At 43.1% G+C, this 23,561-nt stretch overlaps 1 protein-coding gene across 1 annotated transcript in view; it reads right to left on the bottom strand.

Moving 5' to 3' along the window:
- Positions 1 to 23,561, bottom strand: part of mgat4b (alpha-1,3-mannosyl-glycoprotein 4-beta-N-acetylglucosaminyltransferase B) — a 133,744-nt gene that overhangs the window by 66,495 nt on the left and 43,688 nt on the right. Inside the window, exons 2-4 of the mRNA XM_041796865.1 lie at positions 11,635 to 11,814; positions 10,312 to 10,455; positions 7,046 to 7,179 (exon numbers count right to left, since the gene is read on the bottom strand). Coding sequence (XP_041652799.1) covers positions 7,046 to 7,179; positions 10,312 to 10,455; positions 11,635 to 11,814 — 458 coding nt within the window. The remainder of the gene's footprint in view (positions 1 to 7,045; positions 7,180 to 10,311; positions 10,456 to 11,634; positions 11,815 to 23,561) is intronic.

Here is a 23,561-nt window from a genome sequence, read left to right as displayed (position 1 = left end):
GTCTCTCAAATGGGAGCCAGCTCCTGTCATTCACATAAATGAAGCAGCTCTAGAGCACATCTGGAACTAGTGAGCAGCAGGAAAACTAGTTCCATCAAAGACTCTGACGGACTATTTGGCAAAAATGGCGGATGGTGGACACTGCTGCTTACTCTCTTCAGCAGCAGTGTCCACAGTTCTTGTTTTCATTGATCTAAACGGCTTAAAAGAGGGTTTAAATGATATAGTCTGGGTAAAAGAGTTTGGTTCATATTTTGTTGGATGTGAGGGCAGATTCTTCTCCTGAGTACAGATTAGTTTCTTGTTTCCTGACAAACATGCAGCAGATGCTACATGGAGCATGTTTTCAGTGTTTGAGAGGAGGGAGGGTCTTCTCATCCGTCTTCATTAGGGTCTACACACACACACACACACAAACACACACCCACACACATACAGAACAAAACACACTGACACACATGTAAAGAATCACACGCTGCAGACTGACATCATCTGAATATTTTTGTTTTTCTGCAACAAACCCAAACACGCACACACATTTACTCCGACTATAACATCAACAACAACTTGAGCAATCTATGACATCATCGCTCAGCCTCAAGCTGGGCCAATCAGAGCCCAGATGTGCTCCCTGTGGGACTCCATCATCTGGCTGTGAAGGTCGCTGCGCGGTCACATGCTTCCAGCAGGCGAGCGGAGCTACAGCGCGGCGGGTCCCTGCAGACGGTTTGTGGTTTGTTTTGGCGACCTGGAGGTGCCAGCTGGGCGGGTCTTAGTGTGGATCTCAGAGTTAACGAGGAGCAGACGCAGCTTAGAGGAGGATTCTCACTTCAAACCGCTAATATTTACTGTAGGACGGTCGCTCTCTGAGCCTGCAGAGTTTATGATCTGATCACTGAATACTGTGGATGTGACACGTCTTCATCTATGCTCCTGAAGCAGCTCTGAGGAGTAGTGGCGGCCTAAAACGCAGCAGTGACATGTCTTTGAAAGGTTCATATGATGAGGAGTGAAGCTGCAGGACTTGGTCACTTTGTTGGAGGCTAAAGCCAGAGAGCAACAAAGAGCCCACAGAGAGCTGCTGCTCTCTGACTGACTGTTTGGTTCTGTCTTTGGGTCAATAGCAGCATTCAGCTGGAGTATTTGGCCTTTACAGAGAAGTCTGGGGTGAATCTTTAATAGCAGCAGGTCATGTGTCATGTATGATGTGGAGGCTGCCCTGCAGTCATGAAAGTGCAGGTCTGTGATGAAGCTTTAGAGAGATTATAGTCAGGATGCAGGCGATTGTCCAGCTAACAGAATAAACATCCATTCTTTGGGTAGACAAAACCAGAATTATGACTCTATAAACCTACAGTGTGATGTATCAGTTCAGGACCACATCCCAGGTCAAATGCTCTAACCACAGGTAACTGGCTACTGCCCTGCTGCTGTAATCCTCTTTTACTTAAATGTAAACATCAAATAACTGATAGCATTGATAGCATCTTACAGAAAGCTAAAAGTGGGCATAAACTTGTCTGTGGGCTGTCAGCTTATACTCACATAACCACAGCATTGAAAAACAACATTCAGCACAGAAATGTGGCCTAATCTGCAAAGAGGACAGAAGGCCGCTAGTGCTAGCGCTGCTAACTTCGGCCAGATTCTGCAAACATCTTCAGGTTTTTCACCCATTGTTGCTGTTTGTGTTTTCACAGGGGAACATCAATACATCTGAGTGCCATGAAAAAAAAAAAATGGATTTGGTAAAAAAAAAAAAAAGAAGATTTTATAGGACCCTAAAATGTCCAAATTACTCCCATTAAAACCAAAAATATGAATATATATTATTTCAGTGTTTACCTCACATACACTACATTTAAGCTGGACACTGAGGTATATCTGCTGACTATTTTAATGTTTCAAAACAACTCGTATTAATATCCTCGCACATAGCAAGGTAGGAAGGTAGGTAGGTAGGTAGATAGGTAGGTATGTATGTTGGTAGGTAGGTAGGTTGGTAGGTAGGTAGGTAGGTAGGTAGGTATGTATGTTAGTAGGTAAGTAGGAATGTTTGTAGGTATGTATGTTGGTAGGTAGGTAGGTAGATATGTATGTAGGTAGCTTGGCAGGCAGTGCAGGCAGGCAGGCAGGCAGGTGCAGGTAGGCAGGTGGCAGGGTGGCAGGTGGCAGGCAGGTGGCAGGGGTATGTATGTTGGTGGTATGTATGTTGGCAGGCAGGCAGGCAGGCAGGCATGTTGGTAGGCAGGCATGTTTGCAGGCATGTACTGGTGGCAGGCAGGCAGGCAGGCAGGCAGGCATGTTGGTGGCAGGCAGGCAGGCAGGCAGGCAGATGTGCAGGCAGGCATGTGGCAGGCAGGCAGGCAGACAGGCAGGCAGGCAGACACGCATGCAGGCAGGCATGTTGGTGGGTGGCAGGTAGGCAGGTGCAGGCAGGGTGCAGGCATGCATATGTGGCAGGCAGGCAGGCAGGCAGGCAGGCATGTTGGTGGGTAGGCAGGCAGGCAGGCAGGCAGGTAGGCAGATGGTGCAGGCAGGCAGGTGCAGGCATGTATACTGGCAGGCAGGCAGGCAGGCATGTTGGCAGGGGAGGCAGGCAGGCAGGCAGGCAGGCAGGTGACAGGCAGGCATGTTTGCAGGCATGCATACTGGCAGGCAGGCAGGCAGGCATGCTGGCAGGCACAGGCAGGCAGGCAGGCAGGCAGGCAGGTGGGCAGGCAGGCAGGCAGGCAGGCAGGTGCTGGCAGGCAGGCAGGCAGGCAGGCAGGCATGTGGCAGGCAGGCAGGCAGGCAGGCAGGTTGGCTGGCAGGCAGGCAGGCAGGCAGGCAGGCATGTTGGTGGCAGGCAGGCAGGCAGGCAGGCATGCTGGGCAGGCAGGCAGGCAGGCAGGCAGGCAGGCATGCTGGCAGGCAGGCAGGCAGGTGCATGTTGGCATGCATGGGTGGGGCAGGCAGGCAGGTAGGCAGGTGTGGCAGGCAGGTGGGCAGGGTGGGTGCAGGTGGGTAGGTGTATGTTGGTGGGTGGGTGGTGTGGGTGGTGTTGGTGGGTGGGTGGGTGGTGGGGGTGGTAGGTAGGTAGGTAACTAGGTAGGTTTGTTTGTAGGTATGTATATTGGTAGGTAGGTAGATATGTATGTTGGTAGGTAGGTAGGTAACTAGGTAGGTTTGTTTGTAGGTATGTATATTGGTAGGTAGGTAGGTATGTATGTTGGTAGGTATGCAGGTAGGTAGGTAGTTTGTTCTCATTCATGCACTCTTTTGTCATTTAACATTTTTCTCATTTCCTCCAGGCTGATAGAATATTTAAAACACTCTTTTGGTTTTTGGTTTTATCAGTTTGGATTTCATTTCCTCGTCCAAACAGCTCTGTTCCTGTTTCTTGGCGACATGTTGGATGTCTTCGGACTCTGGGACGGACTCGGGGTCTCTGCAGGGTTTGTTTCTGGCACAGACGATGAGCAGCGAGAGCACTTAAAGCTCTGAGAGTGCAGAGATGTTTAACATGAATTTTACATGACGGAGAAGCTGGTGACGTAACGCAGCAGATCCACGACGCACGATTCATCTGACCTGAGCAGGTCTGAGATCAGCTGAGGAGTTTAGAGTATCATGTCTGTAAACTCATGAAAAATACATGAAAAAATACCATTTATTTAGAGCAACAGAGGCTGGAAATCAGTCTGAGAGCTTCGGGTTCTCAAAGTCTTCAAATCCTTTACATATGAAAATATTAAAGGAGTAACATGCAGAGTTTTTACACTGAAACATCAACTATGATTAAACTGGAATAGGAGGGCTGAGCTGGGCTGGTTTCTGTGGTCAGAAGCAATGGTTGAACAAAAGGCCTAATGACCTTTACCTTTGACCTTTGACCTACAAAATCCAATCAGCTCATCCTTCAGTGAGAATGAACAAATGAGCAAAGTTTGAAGAAAATCCCTCAGAGCGTTCTTGACATTTTGCTGTTATGAGCGAGGGATCTGATGAGCGCCATGACCCTGACCTTTGAACTCTACAGTCCAATCACATAAAGCTTGAGCAAAATTTAAAGCTTGTGTGTAGACTCTTTGTGTTGTTTAAATCCTCATTGTGCTCTGAATTGCTCTCTCCATCTCATTACAGTCATCTCAGACTTGAATATTTCTGATAAACGGTGAGAGTCAGAGTCTGTGATTCAATGCACAGCAGCATAGAGGAGGCTCTGCATGCTCCACAGTGAAGTATCCCTGTACTGTATGTAACACGTGTGCAGCGTAAATCTCTTAAATTGACACGTTGTTCTCGGCAGCATGCTGAGTCTGGATCAAGCCACGCTACGGACCAATGCAAACACATTTGGCTGTGAAGTCTGGATCAGATCTGGCCCCGGTTTCTGTTTGACTTGGATGCACTGGTTCAGTTCTTTTACTATGTAACTGTGATCAACATTGAGACTCCTGCAGAGCCTTCGCTGCAGCTCCAGAGGGAAGATGTGTGTCCAAATATGAAGCTGAAATATGGAGCTAACACTGGCATCATTTATGAGCAGATTTAGGCTGAGAACAGGGGAGGATTATGCAACCAAATTTTGTGTTTAAACAATTATTTAAGATCAGAACAGAAATTTTAATCTCCATGCAATAGTTGGGAACATTTCTGGTGTTAACTCTGATCAAATCTCATGTAACTAAACAGCTCTATGAAATGAGAAGGTTTGATAGGATCTCCCGCTCCTGCAGCACAGAGGAGTCTGTCTCTGCACTGCATCTGTCTGTAGCAAACTTAAGTGTTAACCTGTGCATCTTAATAGGATGAAATGGTAAAACGTTGCTGACTGCTTATTGGGTGGAGGAAGAAGAAGACACTCACAGCACCACTGTGATGCAAACAACATCCTGTACTGAGTCATTACTGTTGCAAAACTCCAGAGTGATGCTGCTTCTTTGTGAAGCTGACGATGATTTTCCTCGTTGTGGTCAAAACTTTCTCTGCAAACTCAAAACACATTTCTACCGAGTGTTCGATGGCTTAGTGGTTTAAGGTGCGCCCAATGTTCACAGGTGGCCCAGGTTCGAATCCGGCCTGTGGTCATTTCCTGCATGTCTATCCCAACTCTTTCATCCCTGTTTCTGACTCTATCCACTGTCCTCCTCTATAATTGAAGGCATAAAAAGTCCGAAAATAAATCTAAAAAAACAAAAAACAAACCAACACACATTTCTACTATTGGTTTAATGAAAAAACGATTAATAAAAAACAGGTAGAGGATGAACCAATCACGTTAGCCTTGTCCGTTGAACAAACCAGAGAATAAGCCTCTGTAAACCCAGAGAATGGCCCCTGACAAATTTATTGATAATCTCCAGTCTTGTGTGTTAGATTAGTAGCATTGGTACTATTGGTGCAATTTGGAGCTGAATATGGTATTAAACTATTATTGGGTTCTGATGAAATTGTTGATTCGTGCCACTCTTAAACAGTTCATCATTGCTGTTTCTGCAAATTTATGCAACATTTTGCCACTTTTAACCAAGCGGCAACCTCAGGTCCTGAAAAAATGAAGCCAATGTGGAAGTGCAAAAAATACCACGAGTGCCCACTTGAGGCTGGCCGCAGAAACACAGAAGTCCCATCTAGAAACCTGTTAAACAGCCGGTTTTGACACTAGAAATAAACTGGTTTACAGCCTGGTTCAAAATACCACACGTGTCTCATTAGCTAGTGTCTTATTGTGCTCCCACTGTACGGGGGGTGAATTTTTTTGTACCACGATCTATTGGATTATATCTAGGATAAACCTCACTTCACGCTGATTGGCGTGTCTCATTTGATTGACAGATAGCTGGACAGGAGGAGGCTACGTTTATGTAAACCAGAATGCTAGCTAGCTAGCTAGCTGAAAGGAAGTAGAGTTCAGTGGGCGGGCTGTTAGGTTGATCCAAAGTCTGGTTAAGGCCGCGATTTCAATATGGACGCCTCTGTGGATTGGCTTAAAGAGCTGTTTGAGTCCGCCTATTGTAAGCAGACGGCTGACGTCACACAGGCCTTGTCCAATTCTTTCTACAGTCTATGCTTTTAACCCATTTTTGCCACTTTTTAACGTCTTTTCACCACTGTTTTCACATATTATGACCATTTTAGCCTTTTATCCCTTTAACTAATTTTGGCACTTGTTACTACTCTATCTATTTTTCAACATTTTTACCGCTCTTAACCAATTTTTGCCACTGTTTCCACCATTTTTCCACTTTTTAACCACTTTTCATAATTTCAACAATAAGTCATGATCTCAAAATGTTAAAATGCATTCTTGAGTTTTGCAACAATAATGACTCCATAATCCTGCTCCTTCCTGCACGTTTGAGTTGAGTTGTCGATGTGTTTCTTGAGTTCTAGAATTGAATTACGGTGAAATAATCTGAAATAATGTCCTGTTACTCTGCTCACAAACCAGGTGATCAGATCAGTGACTCAACCATCACTTCTGATACTTCAATCCTAAATTTCATCCAAAACAGCTGAAAAGAATCAACTGCTGATCAATCAAGGTATCTCTGACTGAGTAGACCTAAAATCTGTGTGGTCCATCAGTGTAGCAGCATACTGTATATTTGTGACATGTTTTAAGTTCTCACAGGAACCAACGGGCTTTGAGCTGAGAGGTAGAGACAAGCAGTCAGATTGAAGAAAAGCGCTGACGTGTCGGTGGTTCAGATCTGCACATTTGATTTCATATGAAAAAGTTGAAGAAAACGAGGTTCAGGAGGTGAAAGTATCAGAGGAAGATCAGACTCTGCAGCACAAACAGCTCAGAGAGCGTCTTCATCACTGAGACTGCAGAATCAGACAAACACAGAAACCTCACAGCTTTATTTAACGCATCCATCCTCGATGCCTGCAGCAGTCTGAGGTTAGCGTTAGCACAGAAGCTAACAACATTATCACTGTGTTTGCTGAGGTTCATTAGCTAAACCACTGACCTTTAGAAGGCATCAACACACTAGCCCTGACAGACAATTATCCACACACTGAAACACACACATTAAGACACACAATCACTGACCTCAGCAATCAGAACCACGATGACGCAGTCTTCCTTCTCGGCAGCGCTGAGTTCCGACATCAGAGAGGTGAGCGTGTCGGTCAGGTAGGAGTGGACCTCCCGCTTCACACTGGGGACCCCCATCACTATGGAGACTGGACAAACACAAACAGAGGAGATTTTAGGTGAATTTAACATTTAAAGAAGGAGCAGATGGAGGAGAAGCTGCAGAGAAAACAACAGCAGAAGAAGAATGATGACGGCGCTCAAAGCGTAACAACAACAGATGTGCTTTTGTTTATCGTCAAAAGAAGACAACAGACGGAAAACATTGACGCGGACCGTGTGAGGGAAGATCTAGAGAGGAGGTCAACTATCTCTCATTCATTCACCTTTCAGAGAGCAATATCAGGGCCTGAGCACCAACCATGGTGTGAGGAACCCCGAAACTGAGGGACATCATATTTATCTTCTTTTGGAAAGATAAACAGCTCATTTGGGGGCAATAATATGCCTTAAAACTCCCCAAAATGTTAAAAAAATCCTCCCCCTTTGAAAATGTAGGTTCTCTGGTGGTTTTATGCAGGTCCCAGCAGCAAAATGGGTAAAAATGGTAAAAAAAAAAAAGGAAAAGAGAATTGGCAAACATGGGAGAAAATAGGCAAAAGGTACTAAAATGAGTAAAAAGCAGCAAACATTGGTGTAGAAGTGGAACAATAAATCACAACTGGGGAGTTCATCAGGGGCCTATTCTCTGGGTGTATCAGGGGCCCATTCTCTGGGTTTATCAGGGGCCATTCTCTGGGTTTATCAGGGGCCCATTCTCTGGGTTTATCAGGGCCCATTCTCTGGGTTTATCAGGGGCCATTCTCTAGGTTTATCAGGGTCCATTCTCTGGGTTTATCAGGGGCCCATTCTCTGGGTTTATCAGGGCCCATTCTCTGGGTTTATCAGGGGCCCATACTGTGGGTTTATCAGGGGCCCATTCTCTGGGTTTATCAGGGGTCATTCTCCAGGTTTATCAGGGTCCATTCTCTGGGTTTATCAGGGGCCCATTCTCTGGGTTTATCAGGGCCCATTCTCTGGGTTTATCAGGGGCCCATACTGTGGGTTTATCAGGGTCCATTCTCTGGGTTTATCAGGGGCCCATTCTCTGGGTTTATCAGGGCCCATTCTCTGGGTTTATCAGGGGCCCATTCTCTGGGTTTATCAGGGGCCATTGTCTGGGTTTAGCTGGGGCCATTATCTGGTTTTATTAGGGGCCTTTTTCTGGGTTTATCAGGGGTCCATTCTCTGGGTTTATCAGGGTCCATTCTCTGGGTTTATCAGGGGCCCATTCTCTGGGTTTATCAGGGCCCATTCTCTGGGTTTATCAGGGTCCATTCTCTGGGTTTATCAGGGTCTATTCTCTGGGTTTATCAGGGGCCCATTCTCTGGGTTTATCAGGGGCCCTTCTCTGGGTTTATCAGGGTCCATTCTCTGGGTTTATCAGGGTCCATTCTCTGGGTTTATCAGGGGTCCATTCTCTGGGTTTATCAGGGGTCCATTCTCTGGGTTTATCAGGGGCCCATTCTCTGGGTTTATCAGGGTCCATTCTCTGGGTTTATCAGGGTCCATTCTCTGGGTTTATCAGGGGTCCATTCTCTGGGTTTATCAGGGGCCCATTCTCTGGGTTTATCAGGGTCCATTCTCTGGGTTTATCAGGGTCCATTCTCTGGGTTTATCAGGGTCCATTCTCTGGGTTTATCAGGGTCCGTTCTCTGGGTTTATCAGGGTCCATTCTCTGGGTTTATCAGGGTCCATTCTCTGGGTTTATCAGGGGCCCATTCTCTGGGTTTATCAGGGTCCATTCTCTGGGTTTATCAGGGTCATTCTCTGGGTTTATCAGGGTCATTCTTTGGGTTTATTAGGGTCCATTCTCTGGGTTTATCAGGGCCTATTCTCTGGATTTATCAGGGTCCATTCTCTGGGTTTATCAGGGGCCCATTCTCTGGGTTTATCAGGGGTCCATTCTCTGGGTTTATCAGGGGCCCATTCTCTGGGTTTATCAGGGGCCCATTCTCTGGGTTATCAGGGTCCATTCTCTGGGTTTATCAGGGGCCCATTCTCTGGGTTTATCAGGGTCATTCTCTGGGTTTATCAGGGTCATTCTCTGGGTTTATCAGGGTCCATTCTCTGGGTTTATCAGGGACATTCTCTGGGTTTATCAGGGGCCCATTCTCTGGGTTTATCAGGGTCATTCTCTGGGTTTATCAGGGTCCATTCTCTGGGTTTATCAGGGTCATTCTCTGGGTTTATCAGGGCCCATTCTCTGGGTTTATCAGGGTCATTCTCTGGGTTTATCAGGGTCCATTCTCTGGGTTTATCAGGGTCATTCTCCGGGTTTATCAGGGCCTATTCTCTGGGTTTATCAGGGTCATTCTCTGGGTTTATCAGGGGCCCATTCTCTGGGTTTATCAGGGTCATTCTCTGGGTTTATCAGGGTCCATTCTCTGGGTTTATCAGGGTCATTCTCTGGGTTTATCAGGGCCTATTCTCTGGGTTTATCAGGGTCATTCTCTGGGCAGCCCTGATGAATTCAGAGAGGCATTCAGATTTCCTCCACTGTCTTCGTTCTTGGCAGCCTCGGCGCCCCCTGCAGCCTTTAATCCATACATTTTCTCACCTCTCTCTCCCTCTCTGCTTAGACCATCGTCTCTCTCGCCCCAGGTAAAACCACTTTGTGCTGAGCCTGTTTCCTCTCAGAACTTTAAACTTATAAATCAGATTCATCCTCCCATGGATAAACATGTATAGGTTTCCTCTTTGTTGTTATCTCTCCTCCACCATAAAGCTCTCTCTGTCTAACCTGTTTTAGTCAAAGTGCATCATAAATACATTTGACTGCAGCACACAGGCTGATATCTCAGTGATGTGTTTGTTCTCGCTGGTTTTATCTGTTTTTATGCCCTCTGTGTGTAAAGCAGGCTGTCAGGAGGAAATGGTTTACTAAGCAGAAAAAATGCTTTATAAATAAATTAGAGCCGACGCGCTCACACAAACACTCAGTGACCTTGCAGAAGCTTGCTTGGTAGTAGCTGTTTGTTTTACTCTCCGGGGATGCGGGAATATGGGGGGGGCTCAGTGAGCTCGTTCCCCGGGGGAGGTGCACTGTGGCTGGGCAGTAGGACCAGAGAGACACCCCCAGGCCTCCAGGAGTGTTGGTTTGTGTTTGTGTACTATGAGTAAATAGATATCATCTTATATTAATGTAGTCTTTAGCCCACAGAGTGTATGTTTGTTTTTACCTCCGGTGCGTCCCTGTCCCAGGTGTACGGCGGGCAGCAGGCTGTCCTCACGGTTCAGCAGGTGAGGAAGGTGATGGAAGATGGAGGGAAGCTGCAGCACGTTTTTACTGCTGCTCACGTTCCACAACTTCAACCTCGTCTCCTCTGAAACCAGACACAAGGTTAGGTTAGACCACGTCAGACCACATCAGACCAGGTGAGACCAGGTCAGACAGGATATGACTCATACGTAAGCTTATCACCTGTAAAAAAAAAAATAACAGAGAAGCTGAAGTATTAAACCAAAGTTCAATAGTTCTGGTATCACTGCCATCCTAATCACACTAGACTAGATTTACCAGGTTAAACCGGATCAGTCCAGGTTAAACCGGATCAGTCCAAGTTAAACCGGATCAGTCCAGGTTAAACCGGATCAGTCCAGGTTAAACCAGATCAGTCCAGGTTAAGCCAGATCAGTCCAGGTTAAACCAGATCAGTCAAGGTTAAACTGGATAAGTCAAGATTAAACCAGATTAGTTATGGTTAAACAAGATCAGTCAAGGCTGAATAAAATTAGTCCAGGTTAAACTGATTAAGTCCAGGTAAAACCAGATTAGTTATGGTTAAACCGAATAAGTAAAGGTTAAACCAGATCAGTCCAGGTTAAACAAGATTAGTCAAGGTTGAATGAAATTAGTCCAGGTTAAACTGATTAAGTCAAATTTAAACCACATATGTCATGGTTAAACCAAATAAGTCCAGGTTAAATCACATTAGTCCAGTTTGAGTAAAATTAGTCCAGATTAAAGCAGAATAGTGCCTGTTAAGTCATTCAGTCTATGTCAAAGTGGATTAGTCTAGGTTAAACCGAATAAGTCCAGGTAAAACCCATAAAATTAGTATAGGTTCAACCAGGTAGTCTAGGTTAAACCAGATAAATCCATAGAAAGCCAGGTTAGTCTAGGTTAAACCGGTCAGTCCAGATTAGTCCAGGTTAAACCAGATCAGTCCAGGTTAGTCCAGGTTAAACCAGATTAGTCCAGGTTAGTCCAGGTTAGCCCAGATTAGTCCAGGTTAGTCCAGGTTAGTCCAGATCAGTCCAGGTTAGTCCAGGTTAAACTAGATTAGTCCAGGTTAGTCCAGATTAGTCCAGGTTAAACCAGATTAGTTCAGGTTAGCCCAGGTTAAACCAGATTAGTTTAGGTTAAACCAGACTAATCAAGATTAAACAAGATCAGTCCAGGTTAAATCAGTTTAGTGCAGGTTAAACCAGATTAGTCCAGGTTAGTCCAGACTGAAACAGGTTAGTCCAGGTTAAACCACATTAACGGGGTCTTCTCTGACCTGAGAGGCTGCTCCAGGTTCGGTTTATGTCTCTCAGGGCCTGTTTCTCAGCGATGGCCCTCTTGATCTCTTCAAGGACCAGGTTCAGCTCTTTGGAGCGCCGCAGGTTCTCCTGCTCAGCTGAGTGAAGGCGCTCCCTCAACGCCAGGAACTCCCTCTGGTAGATATCCACCACATCTCCTGTAGACGGAGAGAGAAGGACCAGGAGGTTAGTGACGGCAGACGTTGTGAAACACAAGGTTGAGTTTTCTGCTGAAACACAGTAAATACTCCTAAATATCCCACAGTGAGCAGCAGAGGTCATTGAATCACTCACAAACATCCATTAAGATCAAACCGGACTGACAATAACCAGGTTATCAGTAACTTTGAGACAGCCTCTATGTTAGAGTCAGTGTTTTATATGCATTTGTAAATAAATCTAAAACTGTCTAAGGTGCCACGCATTTCTGATCGATCTCTGCAGAAAGTAAAGATGGACCCTAATGCCGTCTCATACTTGATCTGATTTATCTGATGGATGTTTGACGCCATATTTAAACCTCCTCATCGACAGTAAGTGTCAGACAGCAGAGAGAGATTGAAGCTTCACAGGATTAGAGCACAGAGAAATTTGACGGCACCGACTGTACCAGCTCTCCCTGATCAACAGGTGCAGAAAAAAGATGCCGTAATCTGAGTAAAAACATGAAAATAAAAAGCTAAATCCTTCATCTGCTGCAGCAAACATCATCCATCATCCCTCCATCATCCCGCTGAGTTAATGCTGTGTGAAGGTAAATCTGCTGTAATCCATGTGAGGCCCACACGCAGACGCCTCCATTCACTCCATTCAGCCGCTGACGCTAATGTGACCGACCGCCGTCTGATGGCGAGGAGCTACAGAGAGTAAGCGACGGCACGGACACATCAGTCTGACGGGCCAGAAACAGTATTTCAAAATAACCCAGGGATCTTCAGAGTTTCACTGCACAGAAATTCACTAAATGTTGTATTTTATATTTAGTTATTCACATTTTTTAAATATATATTAAAGAAATTAAATCATCAACACACAAAAACAGCAAATAAACTGTGGATACACCAGCAGTCAGCCAAAAAAAACTGTAAAACCCAAAATATGCAACAGGCAAAAGTGTTGGCAACAACAACCAGCAACAAAAAAGGCAACATAACCAAAAGGTGACACAAAAAAGTTGACAACAAAAAAGTGGAACCATTTCATCTCAGCAACACAAGAAGTGAATGACAACACCAAAACAAAAACAAACAAAAACTAGCAACAAAAAATAATGGGAATAAAAATCTGGGAGAAAAATTGCCAAAAACATAAAATCAGCAACAACAAATGGCAACCGTAAAACTCAGCGAGACAACTTACAGGTTACAAACAAAAATCTTAGCAACATAAAAAATATTGGTAACGCCAAATCTCAGCAACACAAAAAGAAGATGGCAGCACTGAAACTGTGAAGACAAAAGGTTGAAAACAAAAATTTGCAACAGAAAAAGTGACAAAAACTCTGAAACAAAAGAGGCAACAAAATCATGGAAACAACAAAAAATTAGAAACACCAAAAAAGGCAGCACCAAATCTTTGCAACACATGAAAAGAGAAAATAAAACTTTGCAACACCAAAAATGATCGACACAGAAATAGTTACAACAGCAATTAGCAACATAGAAATGTTGCCAACAAAAAGTAACAAAACAAATCTGGTGAAAACAAAACTGGAAAACACAAAAACAGCAACACAGAAGAGGTGACAACAGAAATGCATGACTAAAAATGGTGAAAACAACAATTAGAAATGAAAAAGGCAACACCAAAAAGTTAGCAACACAAAATGATAGTGACAACAAAAAATAACATAAAAACGGGCAATATCAGAAACCAGCAAATACGCAACAATCAGCAAAACAAAAACAAAACTGGGCAACCCAAAAAACCTTGAGACTAAAAAAAGGCCGCACACACAGGTGACAACAAAACTAAAAACACAAAAATGTTGACAACAAAAATCAACAACGCAAAAAAAAAGAAGACACCAAACCTTAGCACCACAAAAAAAAAAAAAAAAAAAAAAAAAAGTTCAAATCACTGCAGGTGGTTGATAGCAAAGCATTCAGCTAATTTATTTATTTATTTAATTTAAAATGTTTATTTACGAATAATCCAGAACTCTGTGAGACTGGATGGACATCAGCCATGGAAATACAAACAGGATCATACAAAAGCTGGACTGGACCAAACTGGACTAAGCCAAACTGGACTGGACCTAACTGGACTGAATCAAACTGGACTGAATCAAACTGGACTGAACTAAACTGGACTGAACCAAACTGGACTGAGCCAAATTGGACTAACCCAAACTGGACTGGACCAAACTGGACTGAATCAGACTGGACTGGACCAAACTGGACTAAAACTGAACTGGACTGGACCAAACTGGACTGGACCAAACTGGACTGAACCAAATTGGACTGGACCAAACTGGACTGAACCAAACTGGACTGAGCCAAATTGAACTTAAGCAAACTGGACTGGACCAAACTGGACAAAATCAAACTGGACTGAACCAAACTGGACTGAACTAAACTGGACTGAACCAAACTGGACTGAACTAAACTGAACCAAACTGGACTGGACCAAATTGGACTGAGCCATACTGGTCTGAACAAACTGGACTGAACTAAACTGAACCAAACTGGACTTAACCATACTGGACTGAACTATACTGGTCTACCTGGTTGAAATGTACCAGGGTTTTGGGGCATTACTCCAGTCTTCTCCTAGAGAAGGCTGTGTCCTGATTTCGTCCTTTATTCCTCTAATACTGGAGATCAGGGAGGCCCAGACTTATCTGGGTCTGTAATATAAATCACTAAGTCATCGGCATATAGAGACAGTTTACTGTCATTTGCTCAGTGTTCCTATTGGATCAAACTGTCACAACTAGGGCTTTAATAGAGAAAAAGGGTCCCCTTGTCTTGTTCCCCCAGTAGGGGTTCATCCTCTGAGGAGCAGGATCATTCACAGATGACATTCAGTTCATGTGGATCATGGTTGTTGGGATATTAGTGTGTTTGCATTAATTTACAGCCGGTGTCGTGTTGTTGTTGCACCTCCCTGCTGAACTTTAATTGATGGGAAATAAAAAGACAGAGGAGCAATCTGATTGGACGGTAATTATTCCCCTAAACCCTCATTAATGGAGCACAATAGTCACATCTGTTTGGCTGATAACTGAAGGCAGTTTGTGAAGGTGCACTCACCGAGCTGGCTGATGGGTTTTTAATGATGCTCCTGCCCAGTTATTTATCTGTGCTGATGAAATAATCTCCTATCTGCAGCTCTAACTCTGTTAAACAGGGAACTCACTGCAAAACCAGCATGATTTAAAGGGACATTTCAACATTTATGGTATAAGTGCAGACCTGGAACTACTTTACTGAGTCTGAAAAGTGGAACCAATCAGAGAGCCGGCAAAGGGTCAGCTGTCAATGACATTCTCTGGGTTTATCAGGGGCCATTCTCTGGGTTTATCAGGGGCCATTCTGTGGGTTTATCAGGGGCCATTCTCTGGGTTTATCAGGGGCCATTCTTTGGGTTTATCAGGGGCCATTCTCTGGGTTTATCAGGGGCCATTCTCTGGGTTTAACAGGGGTCATTCTCTGGGTTTATCAGGGGCCATTCTCTGGGTTTATCAGGGGCCATTCTCTGGGTTTATCAGGGGCCATTCTCTGGGTTTATCAGGGGCCATTCTCTGGGTTTATCAGGGGCCATTCTCTGGGTTTATCAGGGGCCATTTTCCTGGTTAATCAGGGGCCAGTCTCTGGGTTTATCAGGGGCCATTTTCCTGGTTTATCAGGGGCCATTCTCTGGGTTTATCAGGGGCTCAGACTTTTGTGTATAATGGTGGCAGAGCTTACACAGAGCCTCTAAATCTGCCATAATAAGCTGTTATAAGAAGCTAAAATAAAACAGAGAAGTGCTCTCTAAAGAACCAGAGCAGTTCCTCTCTCATGCAGATGTTCTCTGTTTGGCGGCTCAGGCTCTCACTGTTTTACATCAATATTTAGATCAATGACACGCTGAGCAGAGCAGCAGGAAACATCTGGATGACACGTCACAGCAGCTGTAAGTGACCAGATGTCACAAGAAGGAAAATGAAGCTACTGAAGACGGAGATGTGGAGAAGACCAGCAGCAGCTGCTTCTGTCCCTCTGAAGGCTGAGCTTAGAGACGGACGTCCTGCAGGCGGAGAGACTCCAGATCATTGTAAAGACAGGAGTGAAAACAGAGCACTGGCTCTGAGTCAGAGCGATGCCTCATTACTGTTGTGGAAGTGTTTCTGCAGGAGAGGAATATTTAAAACTTTAAATCACTAGACATGATAAGAAAATAGGGAGGAGGAATACTCAGAGACGCTGCTGACATCTGGACATTCAGATATGAGCGACTGTTCTGACGTCTGTACTCTATTAACAATAAAACTTCAGTGCTGCTGATAAGAATGAATCAAGGTGGATTAGCCACAAGCTAAGAGGCTAGCAGTGCCTCTTTAACAGCTTTTCTCCCTCATGTTGTCATAAACATGCTTTAAAAGGTAAGGCTGATGTACTATTTAGCTAATAACTCTGCTGTTCTAGTTAGAGCTCGTTCATGAAACACATCACTGTAGTCTGAGATTTATGATCCAGATCGTCGAGGCTCAGACTCGATCAGGAGCAGTAAAACAGTTGTATTGACACCAAACTCTTGAGGATTATTGGGACAAATAATGAGTTTTGACAAGCCTTGAATGGGGTCACATCACCCCCACTCCCCCCAGAGTCTAGCCAGCTGTAGTCCGGCTCATATCGATGCTCAATGGGTGGATAAAGATCACTAATGCATCATAATCCTGGACTGTAATACAGAGGCGGGTTCAGAGGGTGGTCATGGAGGATGCTCTATCTCTGTGTTTGTGTGTGTTATCGTTATAATATAATAGCCACCCCTCACAGAGCAGAGACCACCCAGGTAATGAGATTACCCAGCATCCTCTCTCTCACACACACACATTAGGATGAGTCACAGTTAATGGTCTCTGGTTTTGACAGGAAGTAGGCGCCGTCCGTGGTCGAGGTGAAAACGACTCCTGAAGCTCCTCGCTGATCAATAAACGTCTCCGTTTCTGATCGCTGGTCTGATATCGGTTGATCCATTGACTGATTATGAGACAGAAAGGGCTTGCTTATCTGCTGGTCCTCAGTAACACATTCAAAGATACCAACACCCAGACCCTACCGCTTGGTTTTCTCTCTTATTTTAGTGTTTAGCCTGATTACTGCCAGACCTGCTGGATCCAGAAACCCCTTAGATAGAACCTGTAAGATCTCCAACACATCATGGAACCATCTACAGAAGAAGAGAGGAGAAATTAGTCTGAAAGGGTTACAAAGATATTTCTAAGACTTTGGGACTCCAGCCAACCACACTGAGAGCCATTACCCACAAATGGAGAAAACTGTGAACAGTGGTGAACCTTCCCAGGAGTGGCCGGCCTACCAACGTGACTCCAAGAGTGCATGGAGGACTCATCCAGGAGGTCCCAGAAGAACCCAGAACCACATCTAAAGACTCTTAAAGGGATGGATGGAATGTTTTATAAGCTTGACATTTTTAGAGGCGAGAATGGAATGTTTTAAAAGCTTTAAAGACATTGTCATCATAGGTAGAGGATGGAATGTTGGTGAAGCTGGGGATGTTGGGGTCATTTTCCCCCCATTTTTGCCAAACAGTAGGGTTAATAAACAAATTCATTATTTAAAATAGACTTTTGTATTTACTCCGATTGTCTTTGTCCAATATTTAAAAACAGTTTAATGATCTGAGACATTTAAGTGTGAGAAATGTACAAAAAATAAAAAAGAAATATGAATAGGAACCACTGTGTTAAAGGGTCCACTAATATGTGATATTTATAAGAAGTCCAGGTGTCAACAAGTCCACCCATCAAGTCCAACATTTTATCCAGAAAAGCGACGACAACCAAACAGAATAAAGACTGAAGAAAAAGCAGTCAAGTCTCCATCAGGGAAGCCAAAATCTCAAAATAACACGGAGAATAAAAACCAGAGGGAGTTAAAAAATGTCAAACAGGATGTGGGAGCAGGAAAGTGGAGCTGCAAGTTTCACCTGCTGAGTCAGAATGAACCCTGAGATTAAGAGGAGGGAAGGAAACGAAGCTGCTGAGTGGACGCCGTGGTCACTGTCCCACAGCGGAGTCAGACAGTTCATTATTAACCAGTTCTATTAAAACTGGGACAACTGGGAGCCAGTTTAGCTCCGATGGTAGAGGAGTAGCCTGAATACAGAGGTTAGAGCTGGTTGGAAATTTGAACCCTGACCCTGACACGTCTTCATCCGACCTCTCCACAAACATCCCGCCTCCTTCAGCTGTACGATCCAATAAAAGCCCTAAAACAATCACTAACCTCTGAGACCCTGCATGTACGTGTGAGGACGTTAAATCTCTGCTTTTCTACAACATTTTCATCATTTCTGCTGTTAGAATTTAGAATACCAGTCACTGGAGTTTCCATTTAATTCCCATAACATGTTGGGTAATTTGCTTTTACATTTCCAAAGAATTTTCATGGAAATTTTATGGGACTTGATTGTTTGGAAGTATTTTCATTGAAATTTTGGAAATGTAAAATTTTTTTGAAAAGTTTCAATGGAAATTTTGTGGAAAATTTTCATAATCTTTTTTTGTCAATTTTATGAATTTGCATAACTTGTTTGGATGTTTGGGAACTGGAAATTTTCAGGCATTTTCATTTTCTTGAATTAGCATTTGATTTGAATTTTTTTGGGGGGGAGTTTCCCGTGGAGTTTGGAGACATTTAAATAATTTGATTGGGAATTCGGCACGGAAGCGTTCTTTGAATGTTTTTGAAAAAATACTTTAAATTTCAGGAAATCTGCTTGGATGTTTTGGGGGAAGAGAAGCATTTTAAGGCTGATTTTTCTTTGATACTTTAGCGAATTTGCTTAAAAAGTTCCAGGATATTTTGGGGAATTTTTTATTGAAAAGTTTAGGCTCTAGGATCAATTTTCACTGAAACATTTGGAAAATATTTAAATCAATTTTAAAAATGAGTAAAAATTTTCATCTAAATTTTAGATTATTTCTTTGAAATTTTAGGGATTTGTGAAATATTTCAGGAAATTTCCTTGGAAATTTTCAGGAACTATTATGGAAATTTTGGGATATGTTTGCATATTTCTGGAGATCTTCATTGAAACTTTTGTGGTAATGTTGCTTTTATTTTTTGTCATTTTCATATAAATTTTGTGAATTTGATTTTTAGGTATTTTTGTGGACAATTTTGTGGAATTTTATTCGGATTTATCTCAGGTTTGTCCTTTAAAACTTCAAAAATAAATAAATAAATAAATAAAATCGTTAAAATTTCAGGGAATTAGCTTGTCAGTTTCTGAGAATTTTCCGTAATGTTAATGGAATTTGGGGCATGTATTTCAATTTTCTGGAATTATGAGAAGAAAATTCTCCTTGAAATTTTCCAGAAATGTACATGGATTTTTTGGGAAAAGTGTTATTGGAATGTTTTGGGTTTAAGATAAAGTTTTACTGAAACATTTGGGGAATATTTGAAGAACGTTTTAATAGGATATGTGATGAATATGTTTTGGTATTTTCACAGAAATATTAGGAAGTTTTTTTTTATTTTAGGGAATTTGTGTGGATTATGGAAAGGAACATTTTTTGACACTATTTTGGTCAAAACTACTTCCTGTTCAAAGGCGAGGCTGAGACCTTCTCGGGTCCTTCTGATCTCACATAAGTGGGAGAAACTAAAAAAGCATCCAGGACAACGCTCCGGTCTCTGGAGGTTCCAACAGCACAGGGATCTTCTACCATAACACCTCCATCCTCCGCCTATCAGCTGTTGAGGCTTAAAAAGAACCAAAGCAGAGGCGACTGCCACAGGAGGTGAAGATGCAGAAATTCCAGGACCAGCCTGCAGCTTTTTCAGACCTTTAGGGGGTAAAAGAGTCGAACCAGCACTGACAGGGCTCCACCACGGAGCTGAACTCTGACCCCAGCACTCCAACTCACACCTCCATCCACCAAATGTTCCTCTAACAGCAGCGAACACTGACGGCCGAAATAAGGAGAAATATGAGTTTAGCAGATGTTTGGAGATCCGTCTGCAGACGTAAGACTCTTCTATCCTGTCAAATCCAAACCCAAACAAAGAGCGGCTCCATTTCATCCTCTTTCTCTCACATGCTTCATTCACTGAAGCGGCGGCCTCCAGATCGCGGCCAACCTCTCTGTCCACATGGAGTTTCTGTTTCCTGGTGATAAAAAGCTTTCATACGGCAGCCTTGGTTTGTAGAACTCATTAAAACGGCTCACATTCACTCCAAATTAAGCTGACAGAGCTAAATCTCCAGTCTGGTGACGTCACAGTGACTTTGTAAACCGGCTTTTCCGCCTCGTCAGGAGCTGGGCCGTGATTTTCTGCTGCTGCAGGATCTACTATTTATGATGTTAGTGTTGAGGTTTTTCTGAGCAGCTGTTTTATTCTGAGCATGAAGAACAGACAGAGAGGAGAGAGGAAGTCGTTAGCAGCTGTCTGCAGGTATGTGAGGGTGAGAAAACACGGACGTCTGAGGATGCTCTCACTCCTGCAGACTCTGATTCAGGTCTAACCATCAGCCCACCCTGCATTCGTTAACACTCAGTAAGACTTCCTGTGCTTTTATTTTGAAGGGGGACGTGTTTATGTATTTCTCATTTCTTTTTGGAATAAAAAAGGAGAAACTGCAACAAAAAAGAGAGATGGAGAAGAATGGATGGACCTTTTTCATTCATGGTTTATGTTGATTCCCTGATAAAGATCAATCCCCATTTCTTGATTTTAGGTTAAAATCAGGAGATCTTTGGTAGGTGGAGGCATGAACACTAGTTTGGATTGTTAGAGAAACGGTGAAGGGATAAACTCAGACCTGTCAAACATCTCCTCCTGTGCTGAGGTCACTCACGTATCCTTACGCCTTCTACACATAAAATAGTGCCATTACTTTATACCACACTAACGTGGGACTAGGTGAGGTCTAAGTTTATATTTTCATTGATTAATAATGGATAGCAGACTTCAGGTGCCCAGTAGTGATGCAAGAGTAAAGTAACTAGAAGAGTAACTAGTTACTTTAGCTGTGAGTAACTGAGTATTACAAATTATTACCTTTCTAGAAAGTAACTTGTAATGGTAATAGATTATTGTTATTTTATTTATTTATTTTGGGCATTTTTGTGCCTTTATTTGAAAGAGGAGGACAGTGGACGGACGAGAGCGGGGGAGAGATGCGGTAAAGGGCTTCAGGCCGGATTCAATTCAATTTTTGCCATTTCAACCTTTTTTTTTTTACATTTTAACCCATTTTTGCCCATTTGTGCCATTTCAACCTATTTTTTCACCCATTTTAAGCCACTTTTGCCACATTTTTGCCACGTGTAGACCACTTTTACATCTTTTCACCACTTTTTTAGCCACTTCTTTTCCTGTTTTTCCATGTTTTTCTAATGTCTGACACTTTTTTGCCAGTTGAGACCCTTTAATGCCACTTTCACTTTTTTTTCAAATATAACCCGTTTTGCTCTTTTAGACACATTTTTTTCTACTTTCTTCTGTTGAAGCCTTCTTTTGCTAATTATTTTTACCACTTTTTTTCTGTCACTTAAAACCATTTTACTCCTTTTTTACCCATTTTTGCCAAACTCAACATTATTTTTTGCTCTTTTTGACCCATGTCTTTCCCCTTTCTTTTTGCCATTTCAACCATTTTTTTACATTTTAACCCATTTTTGCCACTTGTAGCTTTCTTTTCCATTTCTTTTCCACTTCATCTTGTCTCTTAAACCTGTTCTTGCTTTTTGCCCATTTTTTCCAGTATTTTTCTATTTTTCTCCATGAAAGGAGTCTCAGTTCTTCTTTATTTCTGTTATCCTGACGTTTGTCCTCACCATGGCCTAGCTCTAAAGTCTAACATTATTTTACTAATCCTTTACTTCAGTGTGCCCATCTACGACGTTAACAATTCAATTCAGTTTTAATATTTTACTCCTGGAAGAATAAATAAATTCCATTTTTGCTGCTCTGATCAGAGTGGTTGTTATTCAGGTAAAAAATAAAATAAAAGTATCACAGCTGAACTACTCTGGATCATGGTTTTGCTGCCCTCCATGGGCCCCTGAACCCCCCTTATGGGTCTTGTATCATGGTTTCCAGGCTCAGTCCTCCAGGTCCGGCTCTTTTATCTCTGCAGAAGAAAAACTTTGAGGAAAGTTTCTCCAAACCAACTTCAAATGTTCACACCTCGACTGTGATTTTTTACAAGACTCCCACAATCCACCTCTGCTGTTCACGCTGATTTATACAGCGAGAAGCTCGATCCTTGGCTAACCTTCTGTCTTATCTCTAGCTCTGAGAAGGATCTGCCGCTGTGATTCGAACCTGAAGTGAAACTGGAGGTGAGAGCGGGAGCTGGGGTTTGACAAACAAAGCGCCATTCTTCTTCTTCTCTTCCATTAATTCACACAGATCAGAGCGGAGGGCTGGTAGGAGCATTAGCATCGCAGCCAGATGGACCCAAACGAGGAGAGAGAGGGAGGAAGCAGCCAAGAAAGCCGACAGCAGAAAGAAAAGATGAGAAAGTAAAGAGGCGAGCAGACACAAAGGAGAGGAAGGCTGCTAGGAGCATTAGTCCGCTAGCCAAAACGGAGGGAATAAACAAAGACGGCCTCTGTTTCTCCTCTAAAGACGCAGACGGAGAGAGAACCACCTCTGTCAGGTGTGCCGACAAACTCCAGATAAAGTTTTTATTCTACATCCATGGAAAACGTGTGTTACTGATCACCTGCTTCACTGGAAAGTCTGCTTTGAGATGTTTGAACCATATGGTTTGCCGTAGGATGTTAACCAGCTGCCAGGAAAAACAGAGCAGACAGAGCCCTGAAAGATCATCGTTACTGAGATTAAGTAGCATTAAAACAACATTCAGAGGCTCCAGTACTGATGAAGACTGCAAACAACCTGTTCTTAAAAAGACAAGACCAAGTCCAGAAAAGTTGGGACACTGTGCAAGATGTAAACAAAAACAATGATGGTCAGATCTCACAAACCAGAACTTTATCTACCATAAATTTTACCATTTCATGAAAATATTAGCTCATTTTGAATTTGATGGCAGCAACATGTCTCAAAAAAGTTGGGACGCTCCCTTGACAACAGCTCAGAACCATAACGTGGTATGAAAGTTGCCTACTATTCAGCAAAAATGGAGGAAAAAGACCCCATAAGCTCATGATCATCTGTCCTCTTCCTCTGAAGATGATGTATAAAAGGACCATCCTCAGACACAACAGTCTAGAACGCCCTCAGAGTGCATGGTCTCTCTAGTCCGTCCTCACAGAGTACCGTATAGACCCCCACAGGGAGATCAGCCAAGACCAGAGGTCCTCAACTGGTCCGGCCTCAGGACCCACCAGTCTGTCTTATGACAGATCGTGACCCAAGTTTCCAAAAGTTTTCAACAATCCATGTTTTTTTAATTGAATATGTTTCCGTCTGGAGCATGATTGGACCAAAACGGCTGATATAAAAAAGAAAAGGAACAAAAATGACAAATTTTATACCCTCTTTCCCCACAATCATGTGTAAGTTTTTGCCAATTTTCCAAAGAACTTGTGAAATTTCTTCATTAGAAAAGCAGACATTTAGTACAAGAAGAGGAGATAGATTAGTTAATACATTTGTTAAGCACTGTATATATATATATATATATATATATATATATATATATGTTTAATAAAATATAGATCAATAAAACAGTATAAAATAAGTAT

Source organism: Cheilinus undulatus, linkage group 10, assembly GCF_018320785.1.
Source record: "Cheilinus undulatus linkage group 10, ASM1832078v1, whole genome shotgun sequence".
Taxonomy (NCBI): Eukaryota; Metazoa; Chordata; class Actinopteri; order Labriformes; family Labridae; genus Cheilinus; species Cheilinus undulatus.
The sequence above is the reverse complement of the archived record's forward strand: the minus strand, read 5'-3'. Positions and strand labels throughout refer to the sequence as shown.